The sequence below is a fragment of the Tachysurus vachellii genome, chromosome 5 (assembly GCF_030014155.1).
Source record: "Tachysurus vachellii isolate PV-2020 chromosome 5, HZAU_Pvac_v1, whole genome shotgun sequence".
Classification (NCBI taxonomy): domain Eukaryota; kingdom Metazoa; phylum Chordata; class Actinopteri; order Siluriformes; family Bagridae; genus Tachysurus; species Tachysurus vachellii.
The window spans coordinates 30,657,464-30,675,370 of NC_083464.1; the positions used below are offsets into that span (position 1 = coordinate 30,657,464).

Below are 17,907 nucleotides of genomic sequence, written 5' to 3' on the forward strand. Positions count from 1 at the left end.
GCGCGTAAACCCTCTGCTATTAACCACGCTATGTATCGCTAAGCGCGCGCGTGATGCACTAATAAACGATGTTAATAAATAAACGAATACACAAATAAAAAAAATATATATATATTTTTTAAATAGAACGAACAAAGCCGCAGGGTAACTAACACGTTTTGTCTGTAATAAACCCGATAAGGCAATAAACGTGTTAAAAATAATACGTGCGCGTGACCTTGTGCCGTTTAAAACAACGGCGCGTGCTCGTTGTTGGGATTTTAATCTAAGTGAACAGGCAGCTTTAAATTCCCCCAGATTCGATGAGTCGAATGAGTCGATTCCGACGGCAACGATTCATTTTTTCATTTGAGGATAACGTTGAGCTACAATATGAAGCAATACGATTTTAGATTATAAGTATGAGAAATATCTGACTTTAACACGGTGACACGGTGTATTTATCAGATAGTTTACACAGCACTGCTGCCACATAATCATAAAAACACAATATACACAAACAATATTAAAATAACCAAACATACACATACATAGTACAACATAAAGCAAAGTTGTTTTAATTGCCTGTTTTTTGTAATTGCCTGACACCCCAAATGATGCCTTTGGAGTTTCTAAAGTCCTAAATAACACAAACCAGGATCAGATGATGCCAAGACTTCAAAGGCTTAACTATTGTTTAGGAACCGAACATTTTATTTTGGCAAATGGTCATTTATCAACGTTTACTCAATAAGTAATTAAATATAAGTAACGATCTTTACACATATTTTATATACCAGCTCACAAACACACTGAGATGAGATGAGATAAAGGGACATAGAGTATGTGTCTGTGTTAAATTAGACCATATGCCATGTGTGCTCCCGTGTCACTGAGATCGTTTGGGGTTGGAAATGCACTTTTTGAGGTCATACTTTGCTTTGGAGCATAAAGTCTGTGAGATGTTCAGATGAAGGCTGAGCTTCAGTCTGAATGAAATAAGAGAGTCTAGGAGTTGGGATGCAGGAATTCCTGTACGAGGTCTCTGTCTTTTCTCCGCCGCTTACGTACTAGTTCAGGAAAGTAAGCATTGTTGTAGGCTCTGTCCCTCTCCTCCGGCTCCTTCTGTTCATCCTTGGCTCCTCCCACTCCGTTCCTCTGGTCCAGCAGGACCTGAGCACGTCTCCTCTCTTCAGCTTCCCTCCGCAGTCGCTCCGCACGCAGTTGCTCCTTCGAGCTGAACAACAGGCAGCAGGTTGATTTATTTTTACTCACGGTTCATTTGGCAACAGTTCACTCTTTCTTCTGCTTTTGTTTATCTGTCCGTCTGTCTGTCTATCTGTGTGTGTGTGTGTGTGTGTATTCACCTGGCTGTTTTTCACCCCGTTAGATATGTTTTAATCAATTTTCTATCTGTTGGTCTATTTATATCTTTCCCACTATTGATCTAAGCATATGATGGTCTATTTATCAAAATATACACCTGCCTGTATGTTTACTCGTTCATCTTTGTATCTTTTTTATCCAAACATTCATCCATCTCTGTGTATTTGGGTGTCTATCTATCTATCTATCTATCTATCTATCTATCTATCTATCTATCTATCTATCTATCTATCTATCCACCCACCTGTATATCCATACACCTATCTGTCCATATGTGTCTATTATCCATCCACCTGTCTGTTCTGTCCATCCATCCGTTATCAGTCGGTCCATCTATCTATTCGCTCGTATATATGCTCTGTCTGTTTGTCCTGTGTCCACAAGTCTGTCATATACCCATCCATGTGTCTGTCTGTCCATCTTCGATCTGTACATCTATTCATCTATCCATCCACCTGTCTGTCCACTTATCCAAAAAATGCTCTGATGTTTAAATGAACTGAACCAGTAAAGACGTCTCCTCACCTCCCTGCACTCATCTTCTCTACTTTATCCCTCTTCTTGTGCTTCTTCTCCTTTCTGTCTTTCACTGCCAGAGCTTTCTTGATGTCCTTCAGAGGGTCCAGATTGTCCTACACAGGCACGAGAAGACACATTTTCCACTTACACAGCACAAATATAAGTATAAAGGAAAGGTTATCAATATTAATATTATACAATACCTTTAACTTCTTGTCTTTCTTCTCTCTCTCCTCTTCACTTATACCCTTCCTTTTGCCCTTGTCTTCTCTCTCTTTCTCCTTCTGTCTCTCTTTGTCTCTTTCTCTCTCCTTCAGATACCAGGGTGTGGCCTCTGTCCCAGGGGTGGGGCCAAGAGAGACCAAAAGACCAATCGCACGCTCCTGTTTCTCCTAATCATCAAGCAAATGATGAAGAGTTAATCAGCTGCACAACAGTGTGTGTGTGTGTGTGTGTGTGTGTGCGTGCTTCAGAAATGCTGTTATTGTTTAATAGGCAGGACATGCACAAAGATCCTAATTATCAGTGCAATCTGATTCGAGTGTCTGTACAGTGTGTATCGTGTCACTTCGTGGATCAATAAAAAAAATTACTCACTTCTTTTATTTAAATAAATGAATTTATGTGATGCGTCATGATTATACTGTATGCATTAAAGTAGTGTAGTGGGTGCCAGCTGACTGTGTTAAAAAAAACATTATGGCTACATTGAGTCATGGGTTATTTTGGTTGCACGCACTTTCTCCTCTTTCTTCTCACGGATGTACTCGACGTTGCCTTTCTTCTCTGATGAGTCCTCCAGGGAAAACAGGTTGAGATGCTCAGACCCACCGGTCTGTCTGCTTGTCTCTACCTCATCCTGTGGTCCTGCCGTGTGCTCGATTGCCACGCGGGATTTCCTCCGCAGATAATCTGTCCGAGCCTTCAGGAAAAACACGGAGGGAAGAAATATTAATAGTATAATAAATAATAATAACAATAATAAGATTTGTATATATGCTGATTCAGGAACATTTTAACACTTAGCTGAGCTCTGACTTTATTTCACACTTAAAAATTACATTAATATTTTCATATCCATGTAAGAAAACTATATAATAAATGTATAGTATATATAGTAAATGTGTAAAAATATATTATACAAAAGAATTATAACAAAGTCAGTACATAAATTATGGAAGTTTATTTTTTATTTATGTATAAAATAAATTTAAAAAAGCAAACAAACAAATGCTGATAATAATAATAATAATAATAATAATAATAATAATAATATTATCCCTAAATTACATTTTAGAGGTACGTTGCCATGGTTACCTCTTGCTCCGCGCGCTCTGCGCGCCTCCGCACTTCTTTCTCCTCCTCGGCCGCGCGCTGCTCGTCTTTGCGCACGCGCGCAATGTTGTCCTTATTGCGTACGTGCCAACTCTTTTTCGGCAAAATATTCATTTTTTCTGAGAAATATAAATCCTCGGTGCAGAAAACCAACAAATACAAGAATAAGAAAGCAAATAAATGGGCTTTGATTAAAAAAAAAGGCTAATCTGAAACGATAATGAGCTACACAGCTAGCTATGTAGCTATGTAGCTAGCTGGCGTTAGCTAGCATCGGAAACTTAATACGAATTTAGTGGCCCAGATTCAAATGAAATCTGTTTTGAACAAGTCCTTTTGTGAATTAACGATTTCGCCTAAATAGTTTGTCAATCGGAATGTAATAAAACAAATAACACACGTTCAAGTCTTCCGAAACAAGCGAGCAACGGATGTAGCCGAACGTGACGTGGCAACGTCACCGCGTAAACAATTACGCAGGACGTACATGGAAATACCACAAGATGGCGCCATTGATCAAGGAACGATCATCGTGATAATCGGATGATTCAAACAAATACTATTCCAAATAATTTCTGCAACTAACCATTATGTCGAAAATTACTCCACAGTATAATCATTAAGCCGAAATTGGCACAAAAATAGTTACACTTTATGTATACACACTTTATATATATATATACACTTCTTTTTTGTGTTTACATTATTTTACAGCACATGGAATAACAATATCCCTCTTAGAGTAACAATGTAGTTATAGAAAAACACAGTAGTCACAAATATTTAAGTTTTGAGGACAGGCATGAGTGACATCTCCAAACCCCTAACTTCCCCGCATACCCCCTGCCCCATCTTCCAAAAAAAAAAAAAGGGAGTGTTGTGTTTTGTAAGGATCACTGAAGACAATTTAACCAAATATAAAGTATTTATTTAATTTCTATTTATGAATTTGTGTGTGTGTGTGAGAGAGAGAGAGAGAGATTATGACTGGTGTTGTTTATTGTTAGTGTTTGTGTCTTTTTGGACTCCTTTATCATTTGTAATGTTGGTTCCCAGCCATTTTTAGGGTCATGATTGAGGACAATGTCCCGTCCAGTAACAAGCTGTTTCGTGTTGAGGTTTTGTTCAAACCGACCATCGAAAATACCCTCTCGGCATCAGCATTAGAATGTGGAAGCACTAAAACCAAGGCTGCTTGTTCTGAGCAGGTGTTGTCAGTGAACTGGGGCCCCCTGGCATCAACTCAGGGCCCCCAGTTTGAGAACCGGTGGCCCTAGACTACTTGTTCTGAGCAGGTGTTGTCAGTGAACAGGCTGTAAAACTGTTGGCTAAGTTACAGACACTCATGAGAAACTCATGCTGATTATCTGGGAAACGTCTCTAACAGCAGTCACAATGTCATTGTTTGTGTCAAACAAGTTGTGAATTTGTTGTAACATTACAACAGGAGATCATGACTTACTCTGTGCTCAAAGTGATGCTCACAGCTCCAGTGGTTTTCTCTGTGGGTGAACAAGGATGATGCTGAACAATTCCAGGATCTGCTTTTTTTTTATTGGTTGTTGCGTTAAATCTTACCCAGATACAATAGTGCTATTTTCTGATTGGCTATTGTGTAGCCTCTTTTTTTGATTGGCTGATAAGTGTCAGGCTCGACTAAGAACTCCAGGGGAGACGCGCTTGGTTCCTGAACGGTTCCATAGAGACAGCGGTGCGGACAGATACGTTTTGGGTGCTGCGGCTTATTAAATATATAATAAATAGTATGTTTTTATGCGTGAGATATACAAGGAGTGGAGGGAGAGCGTGACAAAAGACCGACATGAGTGACTGTCAAGCTCAATGCGTGATACTTGAGAGCCCTGTATTTCTATTTGTAGCATATCCTACTTCACTTACAAAACATTATTCATATATTTTGGCTTTCAGTAATGAAGCAAAGTAAACATTCATGTGAATTTTGTCACTAAGAAGTTTAAGTGGAAGCTATAACAATGTCCTTTATGACTCCATGTCTTGTGCATATGTTATAATATGTACATCACGTGGCTGTGTTATAAAAGCCACTATTCCTAAAGTCTCTAGTCAGCATCGCTGGTTCTTCATCTGGCTCGAATGCAGAATTGTAGTTTTCTTCCCATCTTGGCACAGCACCACGTGCACCTCTGTCATCTCTTGTTCTTACTTGTGGTTGTTGTTCATCTCTATAAAGATTTTCATTCAGCTCCTTGATCTGTTTGACCAGGAACTGTTTATCTCGTCCTTCCTGTGTTGACAGGGAGAAAGCATGTGAGATAGCAGAGCATTTTAGGATTTCATACATTATGAGATTGGCAGCAGGGGGGCACTCACCAGTTTGTGTTGTTTCTTCAGAAGATTAATAGTTTTTCCATAAACCGAAGCTAGCGCAGCAACGTAACACATCACCACACTGCAGAAGAGCACAGGCAGTAGATTACATTGTGGTGTATACACAGTATATATAAGGTGCTGATTTGTTTTCTGACATCATTTCAGCTGCAAATCACAGGTTTATATAAATGTTATTGTTTCTATCTTCATGTCTAATTCAGAGGGTTGTGTATTTAGGATGTTCCACGTCAACAAATTTACAACATTAATACTATCCACAACAATGACTGCAACTATAAATGGATAAAAGGATGATGTTTGGTATTTTTGTGGAATAAGAGGAATAAAACAAAGTCTAAAGACTGACAGAAAGACTGACAGACAGACAGACAGGTCACCAACCATGATAAGATGAAGAGCGGTATGGAGAAAGCCTGTGAGCCGATATACAGCAAAAACTGCTGCGTGGTGTTGGATAGCGAATGGAAGGAACCAGGAATGACATACCACATGGAGGAGGAGAAACGAAAAGGACCACAGCCATAGGACGGATGAATACTGCAAACAAGAAAAAACAATAAAAAAAAGCAATGCTATAAATATTATTTCACAAATCTGTGTGTGTGTGTGTGTGTAGACTAACCTGGCTATACTGTAAATGAGCACCACACTGGAAAGCACCCAACCGAACAGAAGAACCAGGAAGATAAAGAAATTGGAGCTGGTAGAGCGAAAAGTCCTCACCGCCGGGCGACAGTTCTGGAATAGAGTGACCTGGGGAGAAAAAATGAGGGAGAGAAGCACACAGATAGATAGATAAAATCTATACTCTGCACTTTGTGTAGAATTGTGTGTGATTGTGCTATACATGGTTGAAATTACAATAAAAAAATTCTTGATTATTTCTTCTACTGCTATTAATAAGGATACCTTTTTGCAGTAGAATATGATGATGAACTTGATGGTGTTGATGAGCGGCAACATGGGACAAAAGAGAGCACCGCACCACACCACAGTCTGTCCGTAAACAAGCGCTAACACATTTGCAGCAACAACAAATTCCTGACGACCCACCAACTGAGCCAGCTTACAGGAGCAGTGATCCACTACCAGCCTATAACACATACACACACACAGGTCCAAATCTTTCAGTCCACCATAAAAATCTTCACATGAAACTGAAATCTCTTCTTAATCTAAATCCTCTGTTCGCTTTATATAAGTATATTTCGAACTGTTATGATTGATTGATAGATAAAGACAAAGAAATAACAAAAACAGAGAGACTAACCTGCGAGGAAACTCTACCAGTACCATCACTGCAATGGTAATAAGAAAGTCAAACAGCGTCAGCTTGTACATTTCCTGCCCAACACGTGTCTCCCAGCACTGTGTGTGTGTGTTGAAAGAAAACAAGGAAAATAAAAAGAATGAAAAAAATCCAGAGGTACACCACAAACCGTGACTCTGCAAGACTGTATGAAGAAAATCTAAAATAAAATTCAACATTTCCCACAGGATTAAAAATAGTTTGCACATTATTATTAGCTAAAGTTACCACAGGAAGTTTTCAATAGCTAGCTACATTTACTACATGATGTTATTACTCGTTAAAGTTACCGCAGGATGGTATTACTAGCTAGCAAGAGTTACTACATAATGTTAGTATTTAGTACATTAAACAGAAGATGATTTTCCAGCCAAAGTTGCCACATGAGCTAATTACTAGGTAGCTAAAGTTTTTACCAGCTAAAGTTGATGCTGGATGTTACTACAGGATGTTACCACAAAATGTTATTACTAACTAAAGTCACAACAGGACGTCCTTACCAGCTAAAATTACCAGAAGCTAGCTAGCTAAAATTACCACAAAATATCATTACCAACTAAAATTACCATAAGATATCGTTACCAGCTAAAATCACCAGAAGCTAGCTAGCTAAAATTACCACAAGATATCATTACCAGCTAAAACTACCAGAAGCTAGCTAGCTAAAATTACCACAAGATATCATTACCAACTAAAATTACCACAAGATATCATTACCAGCTAAAATTACCAGAAGCTAGCTAGCTAAAATTACAACAAGATATCATTACCAATTAAAATTACCACAAGATATCATTACCAACTAAAATTACCACAAGATATCATTACCAACTAAAATTACCACAAGATATCATTACCAACTAAAATTACCACAAGATATCATTACCAACTAAAATTACCACAAGATATCATTACCAACTAAAATTACCACAAGATATCATTACCAGCTAAAATTACCACAAGATATCATTACCAACTAAAATTACCACAAGATATCATTACCAGCTAAAATTACCACAAGATATCATTACCAACTAAAATTACCACAAGATATCATTACCAGCTAAAATTACCACAAGATATCATTACCAGCTAAAATGACCAGAATCTAGCTAGCTAAAATTACCACAAGATATCATTACCAACTAAAATTACCACAAGATATCATTACCAACTAAAATTACCACAAGATATCATTACCAGCTAAAATTACCACAAGATATCATTACCAGCTAAAATGACCAGAATCTAGCTAGCTAAAATTACCACAAGATATCATTACCAACTAAAATTACCACAAGATATCATTACCAGCTAAAATTACCACAAGATATCATTACCAACTAAAATTACCACAAGATATCATTACCAGCTAAAATTACCACAAGATATCATTACCAGCTAAAATGACCAGAATCTAGCTAGCTAAAATTACCACAAGATATCATTACCAACTAAAATTACCACAAGATATCATTACCAGCTAAAATTACCACAAGATATCATTACCAGCTAAAATGACCAGAATCTAGCTAGCTAAAATTACCACAAGATATCATTACCAACTAAAATTACCACAAGATATCATTACCAACTAAAATTACCACAAGATATCATTACCAACTAAAATTACCAGAAGCTAGCTAGCTAAAATTACCACAAGATATCATTACCAACTAAAATTACCACAAGATATCATTACCAACTAAAATTACCAGAAGCTAGCTAGCTAAAATTACCACAAGATATCATTACCAACTAAAATTACCACAAGATATCATTACCAGCTAAAATTACCGCAGGAAGTGAAGTCCTAATTATCTAGTTCACTACCACAAAATTGTAACTATATATGTACAGTTCATTACTATTATTATTGTTGTTGTTTACCTGAAGCTGTGTTATGCTTGTTGTTTACCTGATACTGCGTGTAGTTGTAGCTGCAGGGTGAACAGTTTTGTGCTGTAATGTTTCCCTTACATGTGATCTTTTCCCACAGAGTGAACAAAAGTACACCTAAACTCACTAAACGCAGGAACACGGCCCTGAACGCAGAGACAGTGGAAAAAAGATGTTATTTTGTATAATTAGGAATATTATTCAGATCCCCATATAAATAATTATACTGCTAAAATAAAGAAGTCACCTGGTTCTTTACTATAAATGCTAGTGTTAGATTGTTAGCTAGATAACTATAATATTGTTTAACTAGTTATCGTTTCCATGGTTACATTTATATTATACCTAGCAACGTAAGAGGTGGTGTGTAACTTTCTAGCATTGGATTTTAAGCAACAATCTTCAGCTTGCTTTTTATTACAAAAGCTAAGTACAAAAAAGCTGAGAAGCTAACTATAGATTTGTATGTTCCTGTGTTGTGTGTTGTGTGTGTGTGTATGTGTGTGTGTGTGTGTGTGTGTGTGTGTGTGTGTGTGTGTGTGTGTGTGTGTGTGTGTGTGTCTAACCGGAGCAGGGCGAGGATTACAGTGACACTAGGTGAATATTTCTCCAGATTAGCGATCTGGTCACACAGAAAGGGAACGACAAAATTACTGGCTGTTATAACCATTGAGGGCAGATACTGCAGCAGCAATCCCACTATGCCGTCTTGTTGTTGAGACTGAAAAGAAGAGAGCAAGTAATCCTCATGAGTCGCTTCTCATCAGGCTATAATTCTGGAGTTTATTGAAAATTGATCTTTCTCATATTACTATGGCTATCACTGTAATCAATGCTATCACTCTGTTTAATGATAAAGCCATGCTAATGTCTCATTTAGTACTTCTCTCTGAGGGAATATTTAATCAGACAATCCAGCAAATGGGCAATATTTTATAACTGAACACTCAGAGAATGATGTATAAATATTTTTAATCATTTGTTCAGTCAGCTAATGTGATTAACCAGTTCATTTAAAGCCACACCTTCTCTCATTCGACAGTACTATAAATTGTATTTTGTATTGTGAAATATTCATTTTGCTAGCAAATAAAACTAGCTCTGATTTACCTGACTGTACTGGGTTGCGTAACTGATGGCAAAGAAAGCGGCCACTATCATTGCCAGAATGATGAGGTGTAGAAAAATTCGGAGGGAATAAAGCAAGAACGCCTGAGAGAGTGTGAGAGATTCAGCCTTCCTCTTAATCCTCTCCTCCTCCAGATCCACCTGGCAGAAAAAAGGAGAGAGAAATATATATAGAACTTAAGCAACATAAATGGTCGTGCTTATGCAATATATGAACTTAAGCAACACACACACTCACACACTCACTCACACACACACACACACATTAGCTGTTTCCCAAATCACATACAGTAAACAATGCTCACCTGTAGGCGATAGCGAAGGTTGTTGTGTTTCACTTTGACAGCTCGCTGATCCTGAAGGCCATGATCCCACCCTGTAAACACAAGCACACTGTAGCCTCCTAAGCGTCCTCCATCCATGGCTATGACAACCCGAGCCACTCCACCCATCCTGTTGACCAATCGGATGCTTTTGTTTGTTGTATGCATACAAAATTACAAAGCTATCACTGATAACGTTGTGCTTACCTAACTACGATGCATATCAGGCAAAACAGGAAGTAGAAAGCGGCGGTGAGAAGGTAAGCCAGCGGAATGTTGTATGAAAACCCGTTGCTTGTGACCTCTGTGTTGTTATAAAATCCATAGAAAAGGTACGAGTACTCCATGAAGCCCTGGAAGAGGATCAGGAAGAGGAATCCCAGGGCAAGTTAGCAATATTTTTTTGGAAGTTACAGCTTTACATCTGAACCTCTTTTAAACCTCTGACACTGGAGACTCCTTCATGAAAGATCTTCTCACAGAAAACCTCACCATATCAAAATTACCATCCACTTATGTAAGGTATCCATTTGCATTACATGTCCCAGTCTACGTTGTTACCATAGAAACAGTAACATATTACAGAATGAACTACTTTTGAAACTACTTTCCATCTGGAGCTCATGTCATTTAATCACTGTGTTACTGTAAAACTACAATTTTTACATATAGTCTCATTATCACTGATTGCTGTTATGTAAAGTAATAGCAGGGCACATGTCACCCATTATCTTGGTGATACTCTAGTTTATTATTATTAGGTTCGTATTGAAGTTCGTAGTTCACTGAGACAGGTATTGTAAGCACTAAAACAGTCCATTTTGTATGTCATACCGTTCCTGAGAGCAAATCCAGGAAGTAGGTGTAGTAAATGGTGAGTGGCTGAAGCTGAACATCGTAAGGCAGACACACGTCAACACCTGCATCAGAAACAGAGATCTCACACTGTGTACATTCACAATGCACAGTCAGAGTGCAGTGAGTGAGGTTAATTCACTCTGTATGTCGAGACTACCAACTGAAATGTCAGTTCCATGGTGAAGTAAGGAGAAAGCATCAATCAACAAAAGAAATCCTTGACATGATGCTACCACCATCATGCTTCACTGTAATGTTTGGTTGTATGGGGAATCATGAAGGAATCATTGTAAAAATCTGTGAAAGGGTTAGAGGCATGGAGATAGGAAACCGAGGCTTGGACTTAACAAGGCACATGCACTATAAAGACTTTATAAGGAAAGAGAGAAATAAGAGAGTATGAAGAACCAAAGTGAAATACAGAACAGGTGAAGCTACAAGGCTGGACGCAAGACCAGAAGTTTCTGCTTTTGTATCAAATCTATGGGAGTAAACTGAATAGAAAGAAACAAAACTATTAACAAATAAATAGATACCTGAAAGGTTGACAGAGGGAACCATTAATTGACCACTGGAGTTGACTGAGTGGAAAACGATGCTAGGTATGATAACAAAACCGGCCATCAACAGGAAGGACAGGAAGTTAAGGATAACAAGGAATCTCAAGAACAGGAAATAGGACTGGACTCCTCCTCCAAAATGACCTGTTTGGAAAAGAAAAAAAAATCACATATAGAAAATACTTCCAGAACTAATCTGTATGCCTTTTTTACCTCCAATCTGGTGCATGGACTTCCTCCAGAGCTCGAGTAAAGATGAGACACTCGCCAGGTCCTCACGGAACCGCTGAAAGGACTTCGAGTGGCGGAAACGCCAGGAACCCCAACTAGACACCACGGGGACTCGCATCTGCTGCACCTGCCTGAGAGACACACTACTATATAAACTGCTACATTTTTATTTACCTCTTCATAAAAACATAATAAAAGCATGTTGTACCGTATAGCTTTCTTCAGTCCCATGTGAAGCGGCAGCTCTTTGAGATTTTGCATTTTGTTAGAATTTTCATCCTCGTCTTCCACAGGACGTGAGCTCCAGTCAAACTGCACTGCACTCTCGTTCACTTCACTGTAGGGAGCTTTTCGGGCCCTTAAGGAGCCATAGTGGCTGCTGTTAAAGTCTGGAAACATGGTGATGAAGTAAACCTCTCATTCTGAAGCATTATAGTCATGTAAAAGCCTGTTTTTTTTTGTTTTTTTTTATAGTTAAACATATGGGCATTCGATATTAATTGTTTACAATATTGAAAGATGCAAGTAATATAACTAGACAAATAAAACCAAAGAAAGTTTTTTTAATTATTTTTAAAATGTAATGTAAAAAAATCTAATTTCTTGTGAGCAAACAGTAAAGACACGCCCATGTTTATTTGTACTTAAAATGGATAAAATGACCTACAGGTGTATCACGTCGGGTGTTAATTATTAGATCATTAATACAGAGCATTCTGAAGAAGACTTGTCTTATTTAAACCTCAGATTTTTATTTTGGTTTGCTCTTAATTGATAAAGTGACAGGAATCACCATGGTGAGATGCAAAGAGCTCACTGAGGCCTTCAGAAAGAAGACTGTTGATGTTTAGGAGTCTTTTAAGGGATATAAAAAGATCTCAGAAGAATTTGTATCCAGCCATTCCACTGTCTGGAAAATCATTTACAAGTGGAGAAGATTTAAAACAGCTGCCAACATGGTCAGGTCAGGACGTCCGAGCGAATTCACCTCAAGAGCAGGCCACAAGACGCTTAAAGATGTCTCCAAAAACCCTAAAATATCATCACGGGACCTGCAGCAAGATTGTGCTATAGTTGATGTCAAAGTGCATGAATCTACAACCAGAAAGAGACTGAACAAGTTTAATTATCAAGGGAGGTGTGAAGGAGGAAACCTTTGCTGTCTAAGACATCACACAACGTGAGGACAAGACAGAAGTTTGTGAAAGAACAGAGACAAAGGACAAGACTTCTGGAATAATGTGCTTTGGACAGATGAGTCTAAAACTGAATTATATGGACACCATAACAGAAGGAATGTTTCAGCAAATGAACCTCATACCTACTGTGAAACATGGAGGTGGACGTGTTACGGATTGCGGATGCTTTGCTCATCATCATTATGAATCCATTATGAATTCTACATTGTATCAGAAGATGCTTGAGGAACATGTGAGACAGTCTGTCAAAAAATTTAAGCTGAAGCGGAACTGGACCTTGAAAAAACATCCCAGTAAATCCACCAAGGACTCGCTGAAAAACAGAGTATTCTGGAGTGACCAAGTCAAAGCCCAGATCTAAATCCTATTGAGGACCTGTGTGGTGATTTGAAACGGACTGTGGATGTAAGAAAACCCTAAAACATCACACAGCTGAAAGAGTTCTGCATTGATCAGTGGGGGAAACGTTCTTCCAGTCTACGTGAGAAACTGGTAGATGCCTACAAGAAACGTCTCACTGAGGTTATTTCAGCCAAAGAGAGAAACACTTGCTATTAGGGCACAGGGTGTACTAACTTTTTCCTCATTTGAAATACTGTTGGCATTTCTTAATAAAAAACTTAATATTTAATAGTGTCCTAATTCTAATCTTTCACGTGACTGTATATTGTTATTACATATATTATATATATTGTATATGCAATATTCAAGGTTGAGATTCATTAAAAAAATGTGACATTCTTTTAATTCCAGTTGAATATATACATGTTATAGTGATCAGACTCCATAGAAACTGGAAAAAAGCATCTATGTAGAGAACATAGTCTTGGTTGTAGGGAGTCAACCATAAAAGACATCTTTATTTGACATCTATTGCACTACTAAGGATTGCAACTAAAGCCACAAAGTTGACAAAGTTGATTTTTTTATTAATTATCAAACCAAAGCTTCTATTAGTGTTGGACAAGTGATTAAAAAATCCTACCTGCTGTGTTTAATACTGTCAGCTCCATCGACGTGAACTAAATCCACCAGCGAGGAATCAAAATCAAACTTTATCGCTCAAACACTCATCAGTTTAACTGACGTCTAAATCTAAAGTTACTTCAAAAAAATGGGTATGCGTGTGTATCCAGGAATCTCCTGTGCTTGAACTTTGAGCTTGTCTTAGAGACACTTCCTTGTTTTAGAGGACATTAATCCCCCATTGTGAGTCCAGTATGTGTGTGTGTGTGTGTGTGTGTGTGTGTTTGTTTAGAGGTAGAGTTGCAAATTAATCTGCAAGGGAATAAACTGCTTAACCGGTTTGGCCTCATCCTAAATATCAGATTCTGTTTTTAACAGACTAATGGCTATTTTAAGGTTCTGCCCCAAATCGAAACACAAAAAACTTCTTGGTAATTGTTACTTTATCCTTAATTATTTAATAATTTATAAAATAATTTTAAACAACACTAATTAGTCACTATATACTGTAAGCCACATAAATGCTGGCACTATATCGTAGAACAAATAAACACCATCAGTTTACTTTGGAAGTGTTTTCCGATCCACACTCATTCATCACTATACAGTGTAGGCCACAGAATTGCTAATATTTCACTGTGGACGTCTCCCAAACCACTCACAATATTTAGTAGACTGTAGAAACTATAAAGACCATCAATCCAATTGGACATGTCCCAAACCAATCACAAGATTCAGTACAGACTATAAAACCTATAAAGACCATAAGATCGTTGTGGACATGTCCCAGACCACACTCATTATTCTATATACACTGTAGACCATTCAAACATTGCTGTGTTTGAAACTAAACTCATTATCAGTTTGATATTTAGCTATTTCCAGTGTGTTACGTTAAATATTATTTATCAGGTACATTAAAAAAATGGCTCAATTCCTCAGCAGTAGTTCACTAGTTGCTACCTGGAAAAGGTTACTACCCAGATCTAAAGATACAGTACCACCAATCCACAGACGGTACAAATGGAGGAAATTCAAGACCTTTGTTACCCTTCTGAGGAGGGGTCAACAAAGAAAGACAACCCAAAGAGCAAGACGTGCAATAGTTCACCAGGTCAAGAAGGAACCAAAGGTTAGTTTTAAGCATCTAAACAGAAGTGTTATGTTTGGAGAAACGGTGAATTCCAGCATGAGAACATTATCCCATTTGTGAAACATGGTGGTGGTGTTATCATGGATTTGGGTTGTTTTGCTGCATCTGAATGAAGAGACAGTGCAGCAAGACATCACTGACCTAAGCTCACAAAGTGCTTCTAACAAAGAAAGTTACAAATAAATAAAGGTAATGTTTTGGAATGACCGAGTCAAAATCCTGATTGTGATCCTATAGAAATGTTCTGCAAAAAAACCCCACCAAACATCTCAGTGTTGAAGATGTTCTTCTTATGTACTAAAAAATGGGTTAAAATTCTTCAGAGCTGATGCGCAGGACTAATACATTTATTGCTAAACAAAGGGATTATACCAGATACTGAACACACAGATAAGTAACAGCAGATCATTTTCCCCAAATAAATAAATAAATAAATGATTGGGTGTATTATTTTTGTCTCACTTCTTTACTTCTCTTTGTCTGATGTCACATTTATTCAGAAAAAAAGAGAAAATTCAAAAGGGTTCACAAACTTTCAAGCACCACTGAACCGCCCCATAATGACTGCTGGTTACCATAGAGACCATTGTACGTCCAGGCGTGTATGTAGGTAGAATAGATCTGTACTGATATGAATGTGTGTGTTAAACATTTACTGCTTGTAGTGTCTCTTCCTGGAAATTCTAGCTTCCTGCTGAGATATCATAAAGTGTGACCACACACACACACACACACACACACAGAGCATAATGACGTTTAAATAATAGTAGTTATAAAGAATTAGTATGATCCTTGTTCCAAACCACACAATATCTTTAAAAAATAAGGCATTCAAGTTAATTTCAACTTGAAATTTTTAATATATCAACACACAACGGTTTAGTTTCATGACAAAACAGTGAAACACTTTTCTAGTGTAAAATACTTAAAAATATAAACAGAATTTACATTCATGTTCAGGGTGATGAAGTGACTGCGAGAAGTACGGAGGCAACTTCTAGGTCAAAATGAAGCGTTCGTAACTAAAGAGTAAACTAATAAGTGAATCGGTGTGTAAATTCTAAAGAACAGAGACGATTCGGTTTCATAACGAACGTGTGAGGAAAGATTCTACTGCAGAAATGTAAAAAGCAAAACATAATGTTTGTGTTTAGATTTACGAAGTGAAAATACATAAAGTGATGAAAATATGCATGAAATGTTGGTTATAAAAAAAACACAACAACTCAGAAATACTAAATAACAAATATGGACCTCAGCTCCCATGAACCTTTGTAAAATTCTTGCTATAAGCACACAGCAATGTCTCACTTTAACGCTCACTTTCTTGTGTCATTGCGTTACATGCCCTCCACCACGACCCCCTGGAACCTCCGCTCACGTTCGTACGGCAGTGAAAGGTGGGCTGGTTGGAGCTGATGCAGTGATGCATGATGGGTAATGTAGTCTTTAGACACCGGCTATCACTTTCGATCACTGCTCATATCACCACTGTCATGTTGGTGTGCGATACTGAGAGTATGGCAGTTAGTACAGAAGCAGTGCATGCTGGGAAATGGAGTTCTAATGTAGCTTTGCTTGTCTCCGTTTGGCATGTTACACTCGCTAACGTAGCACTACGTGCTTTTTTAATGTAAACCTTACCATGTTTATGTGCATTGTCCCCTGAGCAGTGCATTCTGGGTAACTGAGTTATACACATTGGTGACTGAGAACAATGTCTGATGTTGACACAGAATCGGTGCGATCTGGGAAATTTGTTTGAAACGTTAACCTCTCTTCTGTCCTCTGTAGAGCGCTGGCATATGAAACTTTTCTTTTTCCTTCCTTCCTTCCTTCCTCCATCCATCCATCCATCTGTTCATCATCTTTAGTCTTTTAGCACATTCACAACATAAAAACATCAAAATCTGTTCTTCCCCGGGTTCAGTTCTGTTTTTAACATGCCCCAGTGTGTTCCTTTCCTCGGTCATGCCTTTTTTTTAATCTTTCTTTCATCCCTTGATACTTCTATCCTTGCTTCCATCATTTCCTTTTTTTCTTTTCCCTCCATAATTCTTTTTCTTACCTACCTCCCTCCCCTCCCTCCATCGTTTCCTTCCTTTATGACTGCTTGTAGCTTGTAAGCTTTAGAGGCCGTGGTAAAAAGAGAGCTAAACCGGGGACTAACTCATATATGCCACTTGACACAGAAGCGATGCATGCTGGGATTTGTAGTTTTTAGACCACAGAAACACAAAGAGTACGCTGATTATACCCTGAAATACTCAGTGCATCCCTGAAATCCCATAATGCACTGCAGGATGCACTTTCAGCAATCAATTCTTGCTCTCCTCCTTAATCTTCTCTTTCTTCTTTCCACCCATCAGTTGTCCGACGGCGATGCAGACGAGCGCCACGACGTGGATCACAAAGTATATGGAGCTCCAGTAGTGCAGTGTGTCGCCGGCCTTCAGCAGGACAAAGCCCATGCACATGTAGTCGTACGCACGCATCTTCAGGAACCAGTGAACCCAGTCGAACACCTTCTGTCCCTCAGCGCCGAGACGCGAGCGCACACACGACTCCATGGCGAGCTCTGCAGCAATACACACCGGGATGGTGAGGAAGGACAGGTAATAACCTGCATGCAGACCATGCCAGTACGCGCTCACCAACATCGTCCAACCCGCTCTAGGAGGGAGAGAGA

The 17,907-nt window shown here is 38.4% G+C and overlaps 3 protein-coding genes across 3 annotated transcripts in view; all 3 read right to left on the reverse strand.

Annotated features, from left to right (window-relative positions):
* Positions 1 to 527: 527 nt before the first annotated feature.
* Positions 528 to 3,689, reverse strand: leng1 (leukocyte receptor cluster (LRC) member 1). The gene is made up of 5 exons (XM_060869371.1): positions 3,202 to 3,689; positions 2,624 to 2,806; positions 2,088 to 2,276; positions 1,891 to 1,997; positions 528 to 1,216 (listed from the first exon to the last, which is right to left on the reverse strand). Exons 1-5 carry the CDS (start codon positions 3,331 to 3,333, stop codon positions 988 to 990), a joined length of 840 nt encoding a protein of 279 aa, XP_060725354.1. The 5' UTR covers positions 3,334 to 3,689; the 3' UTR covers positions 528 to 987.
* Positions 3,690 to 4,751: 1,062 nt separating this feature from the next.
* Positions 4,752 to 14,256, reverse strand: tmc4 (transmembrane channel-like 4). The gene is made up of 16 exons (XM_060871101.1): positions 14,085 to 14,256; positions 12,109 to 12,289; positions 11,883 to 12,031; positions 11,646 to 11,813; positions 11,086 to 11,171; positions 10,459 to 10,604; positions 10,234 to 10,381; positions 9,911 to 10,069; positions 9,367 to 9,521; positions 8,820 to 8,946; positions 6,863 to 6,960; positions 6,502 to 6,685; positions 6,215 to 6,345; positions 5,974 to 6,129; positions 5,572 to 5,650; positions 4,752 to 5,485 (listed from the first exon to the last, which is right to left on the reverse strand). The coding sequence occupies exons 1-16, from the start codon at positions 14,110 to 14,112 to the stop codon at positions 5,261 to 5,263; spliced, it is 2,220 nt and encodes a 739-aa protein (XP_060727084.1). The 5' UTR covers positions 14,113 to 14,256; the 3' UTR covers positions 4,752 to 5,260.
* A 1,802-nt stretch (positions 14,257 to 16,058) lies between these two features.
* mboat7 (membrane bound O-acyltransferase domain containing 7) overlaps positions 16,059 to 17,907 on the reverse strand; it is a 6,178-nt gene continuing 4,329 nt past the window's right edge. The window contains exon 9 of the mRNA XM_060871102.1: positions 16,059 to 17,891. Coding sequence (XP_060727085.1) covers positions 17,537 to 17,891 — 355 coding nt within the window. The 3' untranslated portion in view covers positions 16,059 to 17,536. The remainder of the gene's footprint in view (positions 17,892 to 17,907) is intronic.